This window comes from Ursus arctos, unplaced genomic scaffold (genome assembly GCF_023065955.2).
Source record: "Ursus arctos isolate Adak ecotype North America unplaced genomic scaffold, UrsArc2.0 scaffold_2, whole genome shotgun sequence".
Lineage (NCBI taxonomy): Eukaryota > Metazoa > Chordata > Mammalia > Carnivora > Ursidae > Ursus > Ursus arctos.
This window is the reverse complement of record NW_026622874.1, coordinates 18,411,003-18,436,005: the sequence shown is the minus strand read 5'-3', so window position 1 is coordinate 18,436,005 and position 25,003 is coordinate 18,411,003. Positions and strand designations below refer to the sequence as shown.

General features: G+C 37.7%; 1 protein-coding gene across 2 annotated transcripts in view; it reads right to left on the bottom strand.

The window, feature by feature from the left end:
- The window catches only part of RASAL2 (RAS protein activator like 2), a 341,891-nt gene extending 317,944 nt beyond the window's left edge, over window positions 1–23,947 (bottom strand). The window contains exon 1 of one of the 2 annotated variants that reach the window (XM_026509285.4): window positions 23,590–23,947. In XM_026509285.4, coding sequence (XP_026365070.1) covers window positions 23,590–23,791 — 202 coding nt within the window. In that variant the 5' untranslated portion in view covers window positions 23,792–23,947. The remainder of the gene's footprint in view (window positions 1–23,589) is intronic. The other variant, XM_026509283.4, reaches the window with a different exon arrangement.
- Window positions 23,948–25,003: the final 1,056 nt, after the last annotated feature.

Genomic DNA, 25,003 nt, shown 5'->3' with positions numbered 1-25,003 from the left:
CAGTATCAGGAAGACTAAAACCAAAAATGGGGTGAGGTTAATGAAAAATGCTAATGATAAAAGAGCAGGGCTGGGTTTTTTGTTTGTTCTTTTTTGTTTGTTTCTTTCAAGCTATGTAAAGAGAAACATGAACAAACCAGAGAAAGGTTTAGGGTTTGGGGGGAAAGAGTATAATGACAACAAATGATAAAGAGAAAGCAAAACTACTTGATTTCTATTAGGAGAAAGTAGATCAAACACTGGATTGGGGTCTCTAACTATGAGCAAAGTCACAACCTGTTTCAGACCCAATTTCCTTACCTATAACTCTATTTATTTCACAAACTTGTTATGAGGAACATGAAGGGAAACATATAATCACACATGTCCAAGACTTACACAAATATAAATTTTTAATCCTTTAGTGAGCAGAATACATTTTTTTTTAGAAAGGAACAAAAGAGGAACCTGGAAAAAGATTTAAAAATGTATTCATAAAATTTCAGAAGGTGATCTTATATAAAGAAAATATCATACTGATTTTCAAAAAGCACTTAGGGACAAGTCTTAGAACTAGAGACCAGTAAGTCTGGTGACACTCACCTGGAAAAACTTGAAAATATATTATGAAACCGGTGATTTGCAAAAACTTGGGGGAAAGGAGGTTGCTGGGATCCTGCTTTGATTCTCTGTAACATATTAAAAGAACTTGAAAGAATCGTATTGTCATATTCCAAATCTTTTTTTTATTCATTTATTTGAGAGTGAGAGGGAGAGAGAAAGAGAGCAGAAGCGGGGGGAAGGGGCAGAAACAGAGGGAGAAGCAGGCTCCCCTCTGAGCAGGGAGCCTCATGTGGGGCTCAATCCCAAGACTCTGGGATCATGACCTGAGTCGAAGGCAGATGCTTAACAGCTTAACCAACTGAGCCACCCAGGCGTCCCTGGCATATTCCAAATCTTAATTAGGCTTTATTTATAAGATTTTGCTATTTTCTTCACTGAGGTGTATTTTATTTTTAAACATAAGTTACTCTATTTTAAAATGCAGTTCACTGGGGCACCTGGGTGGCTCAGTTGTTAAGTGTCTGCCTTCGGCTCAGGGTGTGATCCCAGAGTCCTGGGATCGAGCCCCACATCGGACTCCTCTGCTGGGAGCCTGCTTCTTCCTCTCCCACTCCCCCTGCTTGTGTTCCCTCTCTCTGGCTGTCTCTCTCTCTGTCAAATAAATAAATAAAATCTTAAAAAATAATACTAATAAAATAAAATAAAATGCAGTTCACTAGTTACTTGGAAGACACATTTAAGGACTTTTTTAACTAACATATAAAAACATCATACAATACTTAATCAGAATGGGTTAGAGTTGAGTTCATCTCAAAAACTAAACCTGATTATTAGCCCATAAAGCTACTCAGGACAAATCATCAAAAAGATTATTTATTTAAACCGTATCAGTTACTTTATTTCTCAAAGACTTCCAGTTAACTCTACTAAAGAAAGTAAAAAGGAATATTTTAACCTTTAAAGACACAAAATAGGGATGCCTGGGTGGCTCAGTTGGTTAAGTGTCTGCCTTCAGCTCAGATCATGACCCCAGCATCCTGGGATCGAGTCCCACATGGGCCTCCTTGCTTGGCGGGGCAGCCTGCTTCTCCCTCTGCCTGCCATTCCCCCTGCTTGTGCTCTCTCTCTCTCTCTGACAAATAAATAAATAAAATCTTTAAAAAAAAAAATGAAAACACAAAACAGTCTCATTCCAAGATCTTCAAAAGTATCCTTCAATAATTGGCACGACTCTGCAAAATGAGAACAGTAATAGTTACTTTACCTCTAACAGGAATGTTGTGAGATCAGATTGAGACATATTATGTGTGAATGTTTTGAAAGGTTATTAAGTCCTACACAAATTTTAGGCATTATATTAGCCTATGCTTAGATTAACTGCAGACTGATGAATTAAACCGATAATTACAAAAATAAACAACCTGTTTTAAGAAACTTTCAACTAAAGTACTCATATTTTTAAAAAATATTCTTATTTAACTGAAGTAGTTATTTAAAAAAGTAAAGTTTAGGGGCGCCTAGGTGGCACAGCGGTTAAGCGTCTGCCTTCGGCTCAGGGCGTGATCCCGGCGTTATGGGTTCGAGCCCCACATCAGGCTCTTCCGCTATGAGCCTGCTTCTTCCTCTCCCACTCCCCCTGCTTGTGTTCCCTCTCTCACTGGCTGTCTCTATCTCTGTCGAATAAATAAATAAAATCTTTTAAAAAATTAAAAATTTTAAAAAAAATTTAAAAAAAAGTTTAAAAATGATTAATGATCTAAATAATGGGCTCAAAAAAGACCTTTCTACCATTATATTACTCGAATGAATTCTTCTTGTATGTTGATACCCTAATGTACGTAAGACTTTTAATTTACTGAAATAGTATACTCCCCTCATGGAACCCACACCTTCATAAGGCCATAGTATATGTTCATTTAAGAAACAGTTACTGTTAGTTATGAAACTATCAAAATGAACAACACTCCCTTTCAATAAGCAGTTTTCAACACAATAAGGAAACATACACAAATAAGTAGAATACAAGTTAAATGATGAAAAGTTCCATAACAGAAATACAAAGTTTAATAGAAGTTCAAAGAAGAGAAAAGTTATTTCTAGCTATAGAGGAAGGTAGATAAAGAAATGGCAGGAAAGACTTCAAGAAAGAAGTCTTATTTGTGCTGGGGACTAAAGTACAACTAGGATTTGGAAACATCCCTAAATAAAATACATATTTCCCTGAAAGAAAAAATGCTTCCAGTTCATTAGGGAAAAAAACCTAAATCTTAGTAAATAGTACCAACATCCCTCCAGTCTTTCTTCACCACTGACACATCTCCCCATGTCTCCCCATATTGAGTGTCCCACATCTAATCCTTCACCAAATCTTACCCATTTTAACCTCCTAAATATCTCTCAAGTCTGTCCACTTCCCTCTTCTTCACTAGCCCATCATCTCCCTAGCCCAAATTATCATCATCTCTTGCCCAAAACACAATAATAACCTCCTGACTGGTCTTCCTGCTGAACACCAATCTATATTCCACACTGCAGCCAGAGTGATTTTTCCTAAAGCTAACAGACTAGGCATCATCTTCTAGACCCAAATCCTTGACACATGGCTACTTCTCTAGCCTCATCTTATACCATGTGCCCTCTCACTAACTGCGATCCAGCCAGTCTGGTCTTTATTCAGTTTCTCAAACTTGCCAGGCTCACTAACACCAGGACCTTTGCACATGCAATCCTCTTCCTGGAAATTCACCCACTCCTACCTAATACCTTTCACCTAGTTAACTCCCATTCACCCTTTAGATCTCAGTCACTTCCTCGAGAAAGTCTTCTCTATTCTCCCAAACTGAATTAGATTATTTAGTTATACACACTTAAGACAGACACCATGTACTTTCATATACAGTATTTGTTAGATTGTAAGTGTATATTTATTTTGTGTTTGATTAATAATTAGTTCCTTGACTAAAGTATAATCACTATTAGGACAGGGTCCATAAATAATTTTGCCTTAGGGGGTGCCTGGGTGGCACAGTTGCTTAAGCTTCTGACTCTTGGTTTTGGCTCAGGTTGTGATCTCAGGGTCATCAGATCAAGTCCCCGGTCAGACTCCGAGCTTAGCAGAGTGTCTGTTTAAGATTCTCTTCTCCTTCTGCCCCTCCCCGAGCCCACTTGCTCACGCTCTCTCTCTCTCTCTCTCAACCCCTAAAATAAATAAATAAATCTTTAAAAAATAAAAATTTTGCCTTAAGTTAGACCTGCCAACATACATATTTTTTCCTAAGTCAATTTGTTTTCTCTGCAGTCAAAATATCTATGTTGAACCAACAAGTACAGACATCATTGCCCTGCCTGCACTACACCATGTAGTCTATGAGCCAAGTGCAGCCCCTTCACCAGTTCCCCACACTCCTGCTTACCATTATATATTTAGCAAAAATTGCTGTTTTTAAACCCAGTAGTTAGCATGATATAGTAGCTAATTACCTGCTAATAAGAAGCTCAGGAAGTCTAGTCTAAACCTAGAAAAATTTACTTTGTTTGCTAAAAATCAGCACCTTCAAAGAAGGGAAGAAAATATTTCGGTGATTTATTCACGTCAAATAAATATTCCCAACTTCCACTCCACAATTTACAGGAAGAGATGTGCTGTGAAATTTGTAGTCAGTGCTTATGCCATTAATAGTTTGTGGTATATTTGGAGGAATTTAAAGTAGCATAAAGATTTTTTGTTGTATTGAGTTAGATAGCTATGTGAGTGACAGGAAAGAGATGTGGTGACCTCCTTGGAGCACTGACTTTGAATAAGTAAAAGGCACTACAGAAACTCAACTTGTCAGAGCTCAAGATCATACACACCTGAGGTGCAAATAACCAGATTTGAAATCGCAGAAAGAAAAAATACTACTGATTTGCCCTTGGATGCGTTGTTATTCAGGCCCAAACCAGATGTAGAAGGATGTCGGCTATCAGCCAAAATGGATTAATAAGGACTAGATTTGCCCTTCTGCCTGAAGCAACTAAATTTATTATTTTCTTATATTATTTCTCTTTGAAAGATAAAGCAAAAACAATATCTTATTGTGGACTTTATAAGTAGAGTAAAATGTATGACAACAATAGCACAAAGGCCAGAAAGTGAGAAATGGGAGTATAATGTTATAAGGTTCTTACATACAGATGAAATAGTATATCATCACTTGAAGGTAAGCTGTTATAAGCTAAAATAAGAATACTATAAACTGTAATGTAACCACTAAAGTAATACAAAAAAGCTAGAAAGAACTACAAAAAAATACTCAATACAGAAAGCATTAATAGAGTAAAAAGAGAGAAAAGAACAGATAGTACAAATAAAAAATAAATAGTGGGACAGTAGATTTAAACCCAACCATTCAATTTAAACCCAACCAATCACATTAAATATAAATAATCACATTAAGAAATACCTTACAATGCATACTATGATTTCAGCACATTCTGAAACCAAAGCCAGAGTGATAGCAAAAGAAAACCACAAACCAATATTTTCCTATGAATGTAGATGCAAAATTATTTAATTTTAGCAAATCAAATCAAACAAATCAAGCAACACGTAAAAAAGCTAATAACACATGACCAAGTAGGGTTTATGCCAGAATGGCAAGTTGGTTTCACAAGTCAATGTAGGGGGGGCGCCTGGGTGGCACAGTGGTTAAGCGTCTGCCTTCGGCTCAGGGTGTGATCCCAGCGTTCTGGCATCGAGCCCCACATCAGGCTCCTCTGCTGGGAGCCTGCTTCTTCCTCTCCCACTCCCCCTGCTTGTGTTCCCTCTCTCTCTCGCTGGCTCTCTCTCTCTCTGTCAAATAAATAAATAAAATCTTTAAAAAAAAAAAAAAAAGTCAATGTAATTAGGGGCACCTGGGTGGCTCACCTGGTTAAGCCTCTGCCTTTGGCTCAGTTCATGGTCCCAGGGTCCTGGGATCAAGCCCATGTTGGGCTCCCTGCTCAGGAGGGAGCCTGCTTCTCCCTCTCCCTCTGCCCCCACCCTTGGCTCATGCTCTCTATCTCAAATAAATAAAAATAAAATCTTAAAAAAAAATCAATGTAATTAATATTAAAAGACTAAAAGAGAAAAAATATACAATCATCTCAATAGATAAAGAAAATGCATTCCACAAAAAAATTCAACACCCGTTCCTGATTTAAAAAACAAAAACAACCCTCTCAAGAAACTAGGAGTAGAGGAAAATGTCTTCAAATTGATAAAGAGCATCTACAGAAAAACAACAAAAAAAAACCCAAAGCTAACGTCACACTTAAATGGTAAAAGACTGAAATTTGTTTTTCTTTCTTTCTTTCTTTTTCTTTCTTTCTCTTTCCTTCCTTCCTTTCTTTCTTTCCTTTTCTTTTCCTTACTCTTTCTTTCTTTCTTTCTCTCTTTCTTTCTTTCTTTCTTTCTTTCTTTCTTTCTTTCTTTCTTTCCAGTTCTATGCCCAATGTGGGGCTTGAACTCATGACCTGGAGATCAAGAGTTGTGTGCTCTACAGACTGAGCCAGCCAGGAGTCCCTTAAAATTTTTCTCCTAAAATAAGAAAGATGTCTGCTCCCATCACTTCTATTAAGCATCATCCTGGAAGTTCTAGCCAATGTAATCAGACAAGAAAAAATAATGAAAGGCATCTTGACTGGAAAAGAAGTAAGACTGTCTTTATATGCAGACAATATATATGATTCTCTATACAGAAAAGCCAATTTAATCTACCAAAAAATCCACTAGAAATAGCAAATGATATTATTAGCAACTCTGTAGAATACAAGATGAAATGCAAAAATCTATTACGGTTCTGTATACTAGCTACAAATAATTGAATTTTTAAAATCATATAATCTGTAATATCAAAATTATGAAACAGGGGTAAATCTAACAAGAAATGTGCAAGACCGTATACTGAAAACTTTGTAGAGAGAAATTACCTACAAAATAGACAGAGAGGTGTACTGAATTGAAAGACTTGATATTAAGATATTAATCCCCCAGCAGACTGAGTCTAAAATTTATATGGGCATGCAAGTGACCTAGACTAGCCAAAATAACTTTTTTTTCTTTTTCTTCTTTTTAAGATTTTACCTATTTATTTGAGAGAGAGAGAGCACGCACATGAGCCAGGGATGGGGGTGGGAGGGCGTAGAGGGGTAGAAAGAGAGATAATCACAACTGTGAGATCACAAGCTGGGCCAGAACGGACAGTCAGACACTTAACAAACAGACTGAGCCATCCAGGTGCCCTGGCCAAAGTAACTTTTAAAAAGAAAAACAAAGTTAGAGGATTCATATCTCACCTCAAAAGTTATTATAAAATTATAGTAATCGGGAAAAAAAATTATAGTAATCGGGCTCCTGGGTGGCTCAATCGGTTAAGCATCTGCCTTCAGCTCAGGTCATGATCCCAGGGTCCTGGGATAGAGTCCCGAATCAGGCTCCCTGCTCAGGGAGAGTCTGCTTCTCCCTCTGCCCCTCACTCCCCACCCCCCACTTGTGCTCTCTCTCTTTCTCTCTCTCACAAAAATAAATAAAATCTCTAAAAAAAATTACAGTAATCAAAATAGTATGCTGTGAGTCAACACAGATAACAGAATAGAGTATAATGGAGTCCAGATATAGACCCATACATATATTTGATTTTCAACAAAGATGCAAAGGTATTTGAGTGCAGAAATAGTCGTTTCAAAAAAATGGTGCTAGAACAATTAGATATACATATTTTTTCATGAATTTCAATATTTTGCATCATACACACACACAAAATAAAAATAAATCATAGACATCAAATTATAAAACTTTTGGAAGAAAACATAAGAGAAAATCTTTCTGATCTTGGCCCACACAAAGATTTCTTTTTCTTTTTTTTTAAAGTTTATTTATTTATTTATTTTTAGTAACTCTACACCCATCGTGGGGCTCAAACTCATGACCCTGAGACAAAGATTTCTGAAATAAAATACCAAAAGGACAACCCATAAAATGAAAAAAAAAAAACACACACACACATCATTAAAATTAAGAACTTCTATTCTTTGAAGACACTGTTAAGAGTATGATAAGGCAAGTCACAGACTGGGGAAAAACAACTATAAATCACATACCTGATTAATGATTTATATCCAGAATATACAAAAAATTCATCTAACTCAAAAAGACAAACTCAATTTTAAAACGGACAAAAGATGTGATTTGACATTTCACTAAAATAAGATAGAAGAATGTCCAATAAGCACATAAAAAGATCATTAGTCATCAGAAAAATCATTAGTCATCAGAAAAAAATGCAAATTAAAACCACAATTGGCTAAAGAATGGCTAAAATTGAAAAGACTGATCATACCAAGTATTGGTGAGGCAGTGACACTGGAACTGTCACACCCCACACCACTGTACCTAGTAAAATGGTACAAGCGTTTAGGAAAACAGTTTAATAGTTCCTTAAATGTTAAACATATACTTAACCACGTTACCCAGTTATTCCACTCTTAGGTATTCGCCCAAGAAAAATAAAAGCATACATCTATACAAAGACTTGTACACAAATGTTCACAGAAGCTTTATTTGTCATAGCCAAAAAAATGGCAACAACCCAAATGTCCATCAAAAGGTGAACTGATAGGGGTGCCTGGGTGGCTCAGTCTGTTAACTCTTGATTTCCTCTCAGGTCATGATCTCAGCCCACATCAGGTTCTGTGCTCAGCAGAGTCTGCTTGAGATTCTCTCTGTCCCTCTCTCCCTCCCCCACCAACATGCACATGCTCTCTCTCTAAAATAATAAATAAATAAGGTGAATTGATAAATAATTGTGGAATAGCCAATGGAATTCAATACTACTCAGCAATACAAAGGAATTAACTACTGATATGTGAAATAACATGGATGAATCTCAAAATGTTCTGAACAAAAGAAGCCAGACTAGAAATAAGTATATATTGTATGATTCCATTTATTCAAAATTCTTGAAAACCTAAACCAATCCGTAAAGACAGAAAGCATATTACTGGTTATCTGGTGATGTGGAGGACATATGGGGTGGTCAAATTACAAAGGGAGGCAAGGAAAGTTTTTAGAGAAATAGATGCTCCTTTTCTTGATTGTGGTGATGGTTTCTCAGTTACTAACATATTTCAAAACCTATCGCATTATACTTAAAATATGTATAGTTTGTTGCATATCAAATACATCATATGAACTCATTTTTTCTAAAGATGTATGAACTTGGGGCACCTGGGTGGCTCAGTCGGTTAAGCATCTGCCTTCAGCTCAGGTTATGATCCCAGGGTGCTGCGTTAGGGCTCCCTGCTCAGCTGGGAGTCTGCTTCTCCTGCTCCCTCTCCTTCTCCCTCCACCCCCCGCCCCCAATCAAATAAGTAAATAAAATATTTAAAATAAAAAAACAAGATGAACTGATCAGAACTTAAGACTATGCCTCACTTCCCGTTGCTAAATTGTCCATAGCTCAAAAAAACCAAAGATTTTGAAAAATTACAACCTATTAGTAGGAAAGAAGATAAATTTCAGAACCAATTCACACACTTTACTGTGTATAAATCATCCTTTAAGTTTCTGAGTCCTTGAAATACAAACTTCAGGATAGGTTTAAATTATAAAGCATATGTACCACAAGGATAGCCAGGTTCAAGAGGAACTAAGAGGAAAACTGCTAAGACCCAAGAGGCCACTGTTCCTGGGCTTCCGGAGAAGAACATGTGAATTCTATAAATATCCTAAAATATGTGCTATCTGGCCAAACTCTGATCAATGTTTGGCTTTACCTGGCTCTATGAAAGCAGATCATCTTTTTAGAATTAATGATATTAAAGTGGAGAGCCACCTGAAATGTAAATCCTGGAATAAATAAAGCTGCGTCCCAGATGCATAGACCTCATGGTTCTTAAGATAGTGTGGTCTCTTAAATTTCAGTATTTTCAGTAGCTTGATCAAACAAACAATAGGCCTAGAAAGTCATGCTTTTACTTAAAAAACAAACAATTTTCCTATTTTGTATTACTGCTAAAAAAATCCATAAATTTTAGATAGCTAACAGACTTAACCCTTCTTAAATGTAGAAATATCATGGGGTGGCTGGATGGTTCAGTTGATTAAGCATCCAACTTTTGATTTCAGTTCAGGTCATGATCTCAAGGTCATGAGATCAATCCCCTCACTGGGCTCCACGCTGAGTATGGAGCTTGCTTAGGATTCTCTCTCTCCCTCTGCCCCTCCCTGCCGTGTGCTCTCTCTCTTAAGAAAAGAAAAGAAAAGAAAAGAAAAGAAAAGAAAAGAGAAAAGAAAAAATACCACACTATTCACCCACATACAGCTTTCTCATGTTGTATACAGTTAACAAAACTTGGACAACTCTACAGAGATGTTCAGTAACATCATAACACCCAAAGCATATCCAGCAGATCAAATGTCATTAGTTTACAGTTATGGTGGTATATAAAACACATAGGTAAATTACAGGTTCAAGGTTCAAATTAACAAACATTATACTTTATGCTTTTTATAGTAACAGTTTGAATTTTTTATAGGTGAGAAGCCAAATTATATAGTAGTTAAGAACATAACTCAAGAGAAAACTGCCTGGATTCAAATCCCAAATCAGCCACTTACTTGCTATACACCATGAGCAAGTTCCTTTACATCTCTATGCCTCTGATTCCTCATCTACAAAACGAGGGTAATAAAAGTTTTTACTTCATAGGATATTTATGAAGATTAAATGATTTCATAGGCATAAAGCACCCAGAACTGTGACTGGCTCATAACAAGCACCCAAGAAGTCTTACTTTGTCACTACTATTGTTGCTTATAATTATGCTCATGATCGGCACTATTACTAGAGTTAAGATTAATATACAGGGGATGATTAACGCTATCACTGACAATTTAAAAAATACAACTACTAAGAACTAACATAAAACAAGGATTTGAAGAGACAGTTTTCCAAATAAAATCTAAAAATGGCCAATAAACACATGAAAAGATACCCAACACCACTTAATCATTAGGGAAATGAAAACCAAAACCACAATGAGATACCACTTCACACCTACTAAGATGGCTATAATCAAAAAGAATGGAAAATAGCAATAAATAAGTGTGAGCAAGAATGTGGAGACACTGGAACCCTTGTGTATTACTGGTAGGAATATAAGAGGGTACAGATACTGTGGAAAAGTCTGGCTGTTTCTCGACAGGTTAAACAGAACTACCATAATATCCAGCAATTCTACTCCTAGGTATATATCCAAAAGAACTGAAAGCAAGTTCTCAATGAGATATTTGCACACCAGTGTTCACAGAAGCATTATTCACAATAACCAAGAGGTGGAAACAACCCAGTATCTATCAACAGATGAACGGATAAACAAAATGTTGTATATACTTACAATGGAATATTATTTGGCCATTAAAAGAACAAAATTTTGATATAAGCTACAAAGATGATACAGGCCACCTTGAAGACATTATGTTTAATGAAATAAGCCAGACACAGAAGGACAAATATTGTATGATTCTACCTGTATGAAGTACCTAGATTAGACAAATTCATAGAGATAGGAAGTAGAACAGAGGTTACCAGGAACTAGTGGGAGGGGGAAAAGGACAGTTATTGTTTACCAAGTACAGAGTGTTTGTTGGGTATAATGAAAAAATGTTGAGTATAGATAGTGCTGATAGGATTACACAACATTGTTACTGTATTTTAAAAAATAACTTTTTAAAAACTATTTTAAAATAATCTATACCCAATGTGGGATTCAAACTTACAACCCCAAGACCAAGAGTCCCATGCTCCACGGCCTGAACCAGCCAGGCGCCCCAGGACTGTATTTGAATTGAGCATTCACAAATGGTTGAAATGAAATTTAGTGTGTGTATTTTACATTACACACACACACAAAGAATCTATTGGTTATTCTACTGAGCATTTTCACTTTTATTGCTGCAATTCACCAATGAAGAACTCAATATCCACTCTTAACTACACGACTCTAAAAGAGGCAGAGAAGCATTAGTAAAACCTACTGCTAAATTCTAAAACAACTTAGAAAAGAATTAAAATGCTACTTTAAACAGCTTGTGATACATTTTAACACAATATATTAAATTGGAAATAGTAACTATGAACTTAGATAATAGAGATAGGGTAATCTTTCAAAAAAAAAAGTGATTCAGATTCCAACCTCACCCATATTCTAATCTTACTTCACCAAGAATCTTTAAAACATTAACTTTTTCATAATTACTTCCCCAAAAAATAAAGACTTACCATGTTTCAAAAATTTGTTGAAAGAAAAAAAAAAAAAAAACAGGATATTTGAGATTGCAGGAAAAAAAGCAATTTTGTAAAAACACATAATTTTATATAATATGCTTACAAGTAAGTGGAATAACATTACTGATTATGTAAGAGAAACATCAGTTAAGTTTCAGAAAAAGAAAGATTATTGGCCAATAGATATAACACAGTCACACCTCTTCAAGGTGCCACTCTGGCCTAACAATCAAGGAATACACACCAAAAACACAACCTAAAGTGCAAGTAACTAAAAATTTCCTTTCAGACTTTCTGACTTATACAAAAAAGCAAGAAATATGGCCATATCAAATCTTCTGGATTACCTTTCTATTTCAATAGGAATCTGTTGCTGTTCTTTCTTAAACATATTATCAAGCTAGATTAAAAATCAGGCATATAAATCTTCAGTTCTATAAAAAGGAAAGCTATGAAGTCCTTACGAAACCAGAAAATACTAAAGGGTAGAGTCTTTTCTTAGATATTAAACATGCCTTTTGTTAGTAGCTATTGTCCTGGCCATCTTTTTCAAGGTCTTTTTGTCTCTACAACCTACTCACTAGCCACCTGGGCAAAACTAGCCCATTTCAAAATAGGAACATGCACTAGAAAAGCCTTGGGTTTCCTCATTCAGAGGTATTCTAGAAATTTACGAAGAATTGCATGTAGTGAAGCCTAAGGGAATCATGGGAGCAAGATATTTATATATTATATCCTACCCAAATTTAATGCAAACAATTTCCTACAACCCTCCACAATATTAACTGGATATAGGATTCCTAGTTTCTCTCTCAAACTGCTCTGTATCATTGTCAAAAGTTAAACTTTGTTCCTTTCTAAGTTTGCTCCTTTCTGACTTAGTAAGGCAAGCTTATGATTATGTATTACACGCTACATAAAACAGCTAACCGATAAAAGAAAATGTGGGTATGATTCCAACTATATAGAATTCTGGAGAAGACAGAATTAAGGCGACAGTAAAAATGTCAGTGGTTGCCACAGGGTAGGGGGTAGTGGATATGGAGAGAGAAATAAACAGAGCACAGAGGATAAAGGGCCTTGAAAATATTCTGTAGGTAGGGCACCTGGTGGCTCGGTGGATGGAGCATGCAACTCTTAATCTCAGGGTTGTGAGTTCAAGCCCCGTGTTGGTATAGAGATTACTTAAAAAATAAAATCAAAAGGAAGGGAGGGAAAGAAAAGAGAGAGAGAGAAAGGAAGGAAGGAAGATTTTGTACGATACTAAAATAGTGGATACATGTCACTCATTTGTCCAAAACCCACAGAATGCATACACCAAGAGTGAACCCTAATATTGGGGCGCCTGGGTGGCACAGTGGTTGAGCGTCTGCCTTCGGCTCAGGGCGTGATCCCGGCGTTCTGGGATCGAGCCCCACATCAGGCTCCTCTGCTATGAGCCTGTTTCTTCCTCTCCCACTCCCCCTGCTTGTGTTCCCTCTCTCGCTGGCTGTCGCTATCTCTGTCAAATAAATAAATAAAATCTTTAAAAAAAAAAAAAAAAAAGAGTGAACCCTAATATGAACTACAGACTTTGAGTGATAATGATGTGTTAATGTAGGTTTATCAACTGTAACAAATGTGCCACTCTGGTCAGAGATGTTGAAACTAGGGGAGGTTATGCAGATATCGGGACAAGGAATATATGGTAAATCTCCATACCTTCCTCTCAATTTTGCTGTGAATCTAAATCTGCTCTAAAAAAAAGTCCTTAAAAAAAAAAAGAAAATTTGGTTAATTGCTAATTAATGGTCTATATAAACTATGATTTTTCAGAGTCTAATTCATTTTCCTACCCTTTTTTTCTAAAGAAAAGATTTTCAGTTAATTTTATCATTAATGTTAGTTCTTGTTGCCATCCCTTGAATTAAGCTTTGCCTGACATAATAAAATTCCCTAGAATATACCTAAATTAAACCCATTCTAAAACCTCAGTGCTTAACACAGTACTACTATAAGACACACATCTTAGTTATTCATCCAGCTAAAACTAAATGAACCTATATTCGTTCAAAAGAATTTTCATGAATGTCACTTCCTTCTTAATACTCTGAGAAACAAAGAGTAGAAGGAGGACACCAACAGCTGAGATGAAAGCCACCAACTATGTTCTTAGAGTATTTGAACCATTATGAGTCTATGTCAAGTTATTTCAGTTGGAGACTAACATAGTCTAAATAAAGCCACAGTCATGGATTTGACCCTTAGCAGACCAACTGCCTTGACTCTATACTCATGTTCTTCCCCCCTTCATTTGGAAATGAACTATTAATGAAAAGGAATACCACTGGGAAAAAAAACTCCATTTTTTTGAAGGGCAGTGTTATTAGCATTAGAACTCTGAGGACTTTTAATACGTGCTAAATAATGCTTAAGGCACTACATGAGATCTATGTAAAAATACTTCAATATGTTGAAAGTAGTAATTCAAAAGTAGGATTTAAATTATGAGCCATAATTTCATATATTTGTGGTAGGAACTGCTTTCCAGGAAGGTCACACCAATTTGGCACCAAGTCTCAGGCCTTTAAAAACCTACTCTTCTAGGAATTCAGCCTAAGGAAATAGTGAGAAGTTCAATTCAAAGACTTGTGCACAAAGACAATCAGTAGACTATTAATATAAAAATGTGGGAAAATGTTAATGTCTAAAATAGGATAATGGTTAAATAAGTTATGTTAAATACTACTCATTAACAAATTATATTTTCATATTATAAAGGCTTAGTAATGAAACTGTGATACTGGCACATCAATATAGACAGACCAGAACAGAGTCGAAAATCTTGAAAGAAACCAAAATATAGATGGTAGTCTACTAAAGGATAGAGAAATCATCTTAAACCAGTGGAGAAAAGATGGGTTATTCAACAAATGGCGTTAGGACAACTGGAAAACCAACTTTCTAAAAATGAAACTGTATCTATATCTCACACCTTTATAGGAAGATGAATTCCAAGTGGATCAGGATTTAAGTGTAAAAAATGAAAACAAAGAAGTACTTGACAAAACAAAGAAGAATTATTTTATAACCTCAGAATAGGAAAGGCCACACTAACTATAACATAAAATCAAAAAGCCATAAAATACAGGGCAAATACATTCAACTGCATGAAAATAATTTTCTTATAGAGAGGGAAAGAAAAGACAAATGAAAATACTGGCAACTCATTACAGATAAAAGCCTCCTTATTTAATAAGGAGATCCTACAAATCACTAGGAAAAAGATCCAACAATCCAATAAAAATGGGCAAAAGATATGTATAATTCACAGAAAAGGACATATTCCAATGGCTCTGTAAGACATTCAATGTAAGAGATGAAAAATTAAACTAATTTTTACCAATTAGATTGTCATATTCAAAAATTCTTGATAATTCCCTATGTGTGAGCGAGATAGGCATTCTCATACTTTGCTGGCGAAATATAGTTACAACCTATAACAAGAGCAATTTGGGAATATCTTTCAAAATTGCAAGTGCACGTATCTTTGACCTACTGATTCTATGAATTTTTCTTACAAAAATATTCATACACAAACAAAATGGCTTATATTCAAGATTATTCACTGCATTATCACTTGTACCAGCAAAACGTGGGGACTGGTTAAATAAATTATAATTCATTCAGGCATCATGCAGCCACAAAAAGAATGAGGAACTGCTTTACAAACTGACAGGAAACTATGTCAAAAATATATTAATAAGTGAGTAGAGAGAGGGGATGTGAGGCAGGAATAACAAAAGGTACAGATAAATTCATATAATGGGTTATCATTTGTGTAAAAAAGGAGAAAAAAGCAAAACACACAATAAAAACTATGATAATATCAAGTCAGATATAAAGCAATCAACAACTGGCTCCAGACCCCCAAACTCCTAGCCAACTTTCTCTGCAGGCCTGCTCCAGTCCACTCATTAACCTCGAGAAAACATGACCTTGCATTTTTGTGAACGAAATTTCTTGGACCCCACTCTTGGTAGTTTTCACATATCTATCTATTTATCTGTTTCTCTGGGCAGGGAATAGGTATGGAAGGATACACAAGAATTTCAAACATTTATTGATTGTGTGGAGTGAACAATGATTGCCTGCCAGATGGTAAGTGAGGGGTATGGAGGAGGGGTGAGAGAGACCTCATGGAAAATCCTTTTATATCTTTTGAATATTGAAAGATGGAAATATTTACCTATGTTTTTAATTAAATTTAAAAATAAGAATATATATATATATATATTTTTTTTTTAAGATTTTATTTATTTATTTGACAGAGACAGACAGCCAGCGAGAGAAGGAACACAAGCAGGGGGAGGGGGAGAGGAAGAAGCAGGCTCCTAGCGGAGGAGCCCGATGTGGGGCTCGATCCCAGAATGCTGGGATCGCGCCCTGAGCCGAAGGCAGACGCCCAACAACTGTGCTACCCAGGCGCCCCTAAAAGTAAGAATATATTTGAAAAAGTTTTAAACATTTTTAAAAACCTAAGAAAATACAGTTAGAAATAAGGCAGGATTTAAAATATATGCAATATGGTACTAAATACATACAAAAAAGTACATTTTTACACAGAAAGACAAGGATAAAATACAACAAAATATTAAAGAAGAATAATTATCTCTGTGACGTGTAATTACAGGTCACTTTAATTTTCTTTGGATTTTCCTATAATCCAAATTATTTACATTAAGAACTATTATATTCATAATAAAAAAGGATTAATTTTTTAATGATATGAATCTGAGAGGTCAGAAATTAAAAGACAAGGCAGAAACTTACTAGGTATTATCCAGGTTTCTAAGCATCATAAATGAAACATTCAGATTTCCTTAAAACATTACTTCCAATTACAGAATAAAGAATTTGTGGATAAAAAATTTAGAGATGAAAAATATCGAATCTGTCCTCTGCTCTACCTCTTAAGAATCACATTATGAGATTATTCTCATCCTCCTAACTTTCTGGATGTTTTGTCCATTTTTGTTTTCTGTTACCTAGGTAATGATACTTCCAGCATTTCCCTTAAAGACTGTGAAACTAACAATCTGGTATTTCTCACTGTCAAGTTTTCCTGACCTTCAGCTTTGAAAGGCCATCTCCCCAAGGGAAAGCAGTAAGATCTAGAAGCTAAAACAGGAGGCTGAGGAATCTGAGGTTAGAGTTCTAATCCTGGCAAACTGGAATTTGTCTCCAATTTTGGGAATAAGCGAAACTTCTCGATCCGGTTCCCCTAATGAGGTAACTTAAAGGACTGTTGTGAAAATATTTAGGACTATCAACTTTAAAGTTTCTTTTTAACTTTCCATACTATTCTTTTAAATTTTGTTTTCTTGCCTTATGTCAAATATTTTCCTTTGTAAATTTTTGCTCTCCCAGATAGTATCTGCAAGTATTATCAATCTTTTAGACTCAGGAGTCGGGTAAGGGGTACTTTTAGAAAGCCTACTGAAAATGACCCAATGTGAACAGAACTTGAGCAATGTTGAAGACAATTTATGGAGGCATAAGAATGCAGTCAGGATTTAAATTAGACTCATGAGCAAAGGAGACTCGGACAACTAATTAATGTAACAACCAACACTTGGTGGAAAGGCAAAACTCAGACTGCTAACACCCAAACCTGCTACAGAGATAAGGAAGATGGTGAAATCTGTATCACAGCCTAGCAAACGAAGTTTTGTCGTGCCTTCAAGGGTTCAATGTTTATTTCTTTTGTTTACAGTAGACCCACTAACACTACTATCTGGACCTCTGCATATCTTCTTCTCTACCACTTGCATATCGGGTACTGCTTGTTGGCTGCCTTCTCATTAGAAAATAAGCTACATTAAATGTGTAAAGGGTTCTCTACCTACAGGTCTTACGAAGCACTTGATAGCCTTTGGGAAGAAAGGTGTTTTTACAAACATCAGAGAGCAATTATCCCTCTGCCAAGGCAGGGTGAAGCAATTTCAGTAGTGCACTCAGCACACTTCAAACTCCTCCTCCTGGTTAACAAGACCAAACACCTCTCTTTTTACTTAAAAGTTATTCCAAAAGGGAGGGACAAAGGAGCAGACAACTGAATTTTTTCTGGATTAACTCAGGCATTAGTTGAATGCTTTTTTGTGGTTCACCTACTTTAAAAGGTGATCAAATCACTCTGTGCTACTGAAGAGAGCAACTGCAAAGAACAATTACATAAACGCTCTGCTTCAACTTACCTCATCCTTCTTTCTAATGAAAGAAAGCATTAGAAACCACTGCCTTGCCACCACTTCCTTAGTAATCTCAATAAAACTTACTTGCTTTGTCATGTGAATTCCTTTTTTTCTTAGCAAATCAGAGACATTTATTTCATTCAACATAATGAGACACAATTGTACATCATTTTATCGAAGTACATGCGCTGAATTTTATGATGTAGAAAAGATAAAGGCACTCCTTATAAGTGAACTATTCTCAAACAGGTGCATTCTAGAACTTTGCATTATTTATGTCAGAAAATTTGTACATATCCTCAATTCCATATCTGTAATTCCTAAATCCAAAAAGCTCTGAAAACATTTTCTTCATAACTTGTGTAGCAGTAAAATCTGACCTTCATTGACACAACACTATTTATAGTCTTACACCATACTTAGTGTGGATTTTTACTTAACTATAGGAATATTAATATGATTGATTCCTGGATGTTGCTCCAACCCCATTAAGGGGGTTATGTCACTGTATATATACCATATTTTCTAAAATCAAGAAAATTTTGAATTCTGAAACACTCTAGTCCTAATGGTTATGGAAAAGAGATTATGAATGTACAGTTCTTTTCTTCAAAAATATTTTCATTCTTTGAAAATGAAATAGCAATAAACCAACATGACAGAGGGTAGAAAAATATGATAAAGGAAATTGTCCATGTCTCTAACATTAACAGAACACACAATTTAAACGAGATATACAAATTTCTCTCAAAGGAAAAAGGGGGGGGGGCTATTGGAAATCAATATAATTTAAAATAAACAGTATATTCCTAGGCATTCTTGATAGTTCTCTCTTGCTTCAGTGAACAACTGTCTACTCCTAATGTGCATAAAACATACTGGGAAATTAACGTACCAACATTCAAAGCTAATGCCACATCCTAAGTATTGAACTCAAGCTTACAATCCCAAGAATTGCTAAAATATTACTAATCATTATAAAAGTCCAATTAATAGTATTTGAGGAAATTAAAACACTTAAGTAACATGAACATGTTTTGGGATGTATTGGGTACACATTCACTGATTTTCTTCAAGCAATCAATTAGCTAGAGCACACAAAACTTGGTTGAAAAATTTCATCCATCCACACATTAACACAAAACAGAAGTCAAGCATGGGGTACATATTTAAGACATGTAAGAATGAGTGATTCACTGAGAATATTCAAAGTTAATTATGTTAAGAACATTCCTTATAAGGCCAGTGAATTAGTGACATCTAATTCATACTGGACCCAAATGAAACAACTTCCTGGCCTTGTTACTGGTTACAACGTTTTAAGTAAATATAGAGGCATATTCTCTAAAAATGCAATGAAACATATCTCATCCTTTGTCTTAACTAATGAAGCATAAGCAAAACTATTTATTACAAACAGGGATAACTACCCCCATCCTCTCATATTGAGTTCATGAGAAATTCTTACCAAATTCTCATTGTCATATTTCCAGAATTATATGGTATATGATGCAGTCTGACTTTTTTTCTGTTCTGCTTGCTGAAATAGTACCAGCCTTTAGAAAATTTCCAGCAGATCCCTATCAGTCATCAAAAACAATGAGCTATATACTAGCTTAATGGTAAGTAATGTTGATGTGATTTATTTTATTAAGTGTTTTAGATAAGTCCTGCTTATTCTATTAAAATCAAAAGCATATGATTTCTTGGTGTGCACTTTAGTGTGATAACTATATTTCCCCTCTAGCTATCCGAGGGCACATCCCTGCTTACACTTGCAGACCTGTTGTGCTGATAGGTGCAAAGCTCCAATGCAGGCACTACCAGAGACTGGTATCTTCAATTTCTCCCAAACAGTGTCCTGCACTCGCCATCCATTCATGGTAAAGTAGTTAATTTTAATGTTCTCATTGTTTACCAGAAAGCACAGACAGTGAGGCTGGCTTTGCCGCTCCCGTTTCCTTTTGCTAGGCTGCTGCGCTTTTTCAGCCAATTGACTTTGCTTTGAGGCTATAAATATCTGAAAAATGTTCTGCATTTGATGCTCTTGGATTCTGCATCCATATTTAGCTGTTTGTGGCATGCCTTTGTTTAAGCTACTCTGCCACCCATACAATCAGGTTGAGATCTGGATGGTCAAAGGACACATGGATCAACATTCAACAGACACTGACTATGAGCAAGGTACCAATCTGCTAGACATGGTGACAATGAAGGGGGTGGCAAGATAGGAATATAAAGACAAACAAGACAGACTTCCTGGTATCAAACAATTTATAGTCTTGACAGGGTATGGGCATAACTTATTATAAAACTATAATAAAACAAATGAAACATTTTACAACTAAAGGAAAATGAAGGATAGGGCAGCATATTTTCTCTTAGCTATGTCTCAAAAATAGGCATTTGTGTTCTAAATATACATGTACCTATTATAAAGCTCTGACAGATTCCAGAAAAAGTTCCTGGCAATATATAAAACTCTGAATATATGAATTATCAACAAGATAGTCAATAGCAAGCTCAAAACAGTGCCTAGTCTTCAAATCTCATGAGGCAAACTAATAAAATATTATTTCCAAAAGTTTATGTTAAGGTATTCGGGTTGGGGGGAGGGGTTGTGATTGCCCTTTGTTTGCTAGTTTGCATGTTGATGTCAAACATAAGTATATTGTAGAGGATGTGAATCATAGTCAAAAGCCAGGAGCACTTAATACAGCTCCTTACTTTGTACCCTTTTAAAATCAACATGGCTATTTCAGATTAGTGCTCAAAACTGAATAAGCTTCACCTGAGCAAGATCCCCATTTCCCCCACCTTCCTATCTTGTCAAGAAATTCCAAACAAATATACATCTGCCCTCAACATTCCTGCTTTCACAACTAAGTTCACTGACCTTTTGATAAAAGTGCTCCCCAGAAGCCCAGGGCAATCATGATTTAAACTCATTAAGGGCTTTCTTGATGCCTGTCCCCAAGAGTCAGACTGGAATTGGTAGGCCAAGTTGTAGGTAAAATAATAGGGCAGGCCACAGAATCAGACAGCTCTACAGCTAAAATGGACCACAGATACCAATTAGTCCAGATTCTACATTTTATGTAGAAACCTAGAGCCACAGAGCTAAAATTACTTACCCAAAGTTAGACAACCAATTTGTGGCAAAGAGGGAATGAAAACCCCGGTTCTCAATCCCCAGTTGTATACTCTAGACTAGGCTCCCAGTTTCTAAATTTCTTTTAAAAACATTAGACCACACTCATCAAAGTCTCCTAAAATTGTGCAGAACCTAAATATTCCAAAACAATCAGAATTGTGAACACACAAAACAAACAAGTAAACAACAACAAAAAACCGCAAAAATGAACTAGTATTTTCCAAACTGATTTTCTACATTCTATTATTTTTACTTCAAAGCTTTTCAAAGAGTTATGCAATAGGCAACTTGAAAACTAGTTAAGGACACAGAAAAGCCACGAATCATTCAGATAGTTTTAGAATATTTACATCAAACTAAAGACAACAAAGTAGTATCCAGGATGAGCTGCTTAGAGGAAGGAAAGTAGTAGTACTAAAACAGTAAATAAAAACAACATCTGATAGGGAAAACAAAAAAGTTACAATGCAGTGGAAAGTGCAACTTGACACTGAAATGCACAGTACATATGTGTGTGAGTAGAAAATATATGTATGTATAATTATCCATATATACTTAATATCCATATATCCGTGTATGTATGTATCCGTACACACACACACACCCCTCACAAATCTACCTCTAAAAATGGACAACAAAAATATGTACATATTTTTATGGGTTACATACAAAGAACAATAATTTATGGTAGGTCTGACCCAGACAGAATAGTTTTGGACATTGAAATACGAAATTATCATATATTCTTACAGTAACATGGCCCTATCTCTAACTTTTTGTAAAAAACAATGTGCCAAAGAAGTGTGTAAGGATAAAAAGGAGGACAGGATAGGAAAACGTAACTACAAATATACTCTAATTCAAGCTCATTTTCAGGTTCTCATCAACCTTTGTTATAAGCTATCGGATAAGTGGGATCAGCAGGTGGATAGAAAATCAGGCACTAAAGTGTTTAATCTGCTGAGAATGAACTGGGTGACCTTGCATCGTCTCCTACTTCTTTAATTCTTTCAGGTGCTTAGAATAACATCAAAAACCACGTATAAACATCAAACAAAATATAAAATGGTACATATATAAATCCTTAAGAACTGGTTATAAGAACTACAGGAGTTTTAGAACTAAAAGGGCCATTAAGAGATTATTTAATCCAACTCACTCATTTTACAGACGAAGAATCAGAGGTTTAAAAAAAAAAAAAAAGTGTTCTGACCTATGCCAAATCACATAGCCACTTATTGGTAGAACCAGGACAAAAACTCAAAGCTCTGGACTCCTTGTTCTGTGATCTTTCTGATAGTAATGGACTTGAAGTCTTGAAATCAACTGAACTATACAAAGAGATAACTTCTAAGTCTTGGTCACTCCTGAATAGTAAACACATACCCTCTTCAGAAAGATGAAGAAAAAAAGCACAATGTACTTTATCACTGCAGGCTTAGATGCACATCACTGGAGGATAACATCTTAACGTTGTCTTTGATCCCAGGTGCTTCAAATTTGCCCTCTTATATTCAGCCACATCACTAATGTCTCGTGTTCACGTGAGCTAAGTGATAAACATCTTGACGTTTTAATATTTTGGAAAGCCACAGCTCAGTCCTGAATTCCAGGCTATAAATCCTTGGGCTATGAATTTTCAAAACCAGCATGGTTTTAATGCTGCCACAAGGCTCACCCTAATAGAATCTCATCATTCAGTTTTAATTAAAGAGGTGGTTACAAGGAATGCAGAAAGGGAAAGTTTTAGTGTGTTCATCACTTTTAACTTGCTGAGTAGCAACCCAGTCACTTTACAAAGAGAAGCAGAAACAATAGTGCAATCTGACACAATCCACACCCCTTGGACTAAGTGGTTGCCTTTGGGAGAATGAGGTTGAGAAAGAGGTTATAGATTAGTCTGTTCCCACCAAATAAACATTTTTGGTTATTCTATTTTATTTTATTATCTTATTCACTGCTAAGCTATTTCGGAGTATCTTGGTTTCCAGCCTTGCCTCACTCAAGAGAAAGAAATGAAACTCTGTTCGCTTGATTTCATAGTGTGTTCCATCAGACCTCCTTGAAAGCGGTTGACAGCTCCCTTGAAGTTATCACCTAATTATTAAGTCTGCATAGCTCAACTCCACCTTAAACTTCCTGCAGGTGTCTGAAAGGGCCAAAGACCATACTGAATGACATCTCTCTGCTCAACTGCTAGTCTGCAGAAACTTGTCAGAAACGCACGCCAGAACAAAAAGGGATGTGGGAAACTGACCCAGGATGGATGGGGACTGAGAATAGGACTTGAGACTAGGGATGAATTTCAGCCAGAGCAAAAACACCGGCCTCTAGGATGGCCTGTGGTCCTTACCGTACACCCGGACCCAGCTCTGTTGCTGGCACACGGACTCCAGAAGGATCCGATCCAACATGCCACCAGCCACGGCCCCACCGACTGGGACAACCGCTTCCAGCTCCTCCGGGGGTAGCGGCGAGTCGGACTCCAGTCCTGGGAACATCTCCGGCCAGGACAGCGCCTCCGCGGCTCCTCCGGACGACGGGGAGAGCTCCATGGTGCCCCAGAGGGACAAGGCGGCGGCGGGGCGGGCGCGCGACTCCGCGCCCTGCCTGCGGGAAGGGGAGGAGGAGAGCGCAGCGGCGGGGGCAAGGACCAGAGCTGCAGCCGGCACCGACGCGGCTCACCTCCTTCCCCGCCGCCCACTGCCCGCGGCTCCGGCGCTGCAGCCCACCTGCAGCCGGCGGGCGGGACCCAGGCCGGGAGGCGGATCCAGCGTGGCCCCGGCCGGGGGTGGGTCCGGGCTCAGGTGTGGGTCCCTCCCGGGAGGGGACGTGGAAGGACCCGGGAGGGGCGGCTCGCCCGCCCGCCCCAGCGGAGCCGCCTTCCTCAACCCCCGCCGGCGTCTCCCGCGGCCAGATCCGGCTGGGGCTGGGGATGGAGTGGGGGCCGGGCAGGGCAGGGCTGGGGGCGTCGCCGCCAGGGGCCGCCCCCTCTGACCGGCTCCCGCCGCCGCCGCCGCCACCGCCGCCTCAGACGCTTGGAGTGTCCGCTTCCCTCAGGGAAGGGGGGCGGTGGCCCCGGGTTCTCGCCCGCCAGTCCTCGGCCCCCACCCCAGGAATGAGCCGGCCCGCCCCCCTAACTCTCAGGCCACGGCTCCCGCCGCGGCTCCGGCTCCGCCACCGATCCCACAAGCCCGGCAGCCGCGGCGGCGACAGGCGGCATCCCAGGGTGATAGGCCGGAGCAATCGAGGGCCGAGGGCCGGGCCGCGTGTGCAATCGAGTAACGAAGCGGAGGAGGAACTGCCACCGAAGGCAGGAAAAATCGGACACCGAATTATTCATCTGGCCAGTCCCGCCTACTTTCTAAAGACCCTCTACCCTACCGCCCCGAAGCCCGCGGTCCGGGTCTCCCGAACTGCCGCTGAAAGTGGGGACGGCGTGGAGAGGCGGGGAGGAAAAGGGGTGCGGGAAATTTGAAAAGAAAGGAAAAGAGTTTCCCTTCCTCTCTTTCCACCTCTTTCGCTTCGTGTAGTTATTTATGTATTCATTTATTTGGACCGACATTTCTTTCTTACTGGAGGAAGAGATTAGAGAGGCTACTTTATTTTACAGTTGCCCAAGGAGAAACGCCTCCTTCCTTCCCGGAGGAGAGAGTTGGCAGCGGGGTCTGGATTGTGGGATCTGCGCTTTGCGCCCTGTCCGCGCCGAAGCTGGGTTTGTCATCGGTTCAGAATAGCATGGTTACGAAGTGTGGTGTGGATGGATA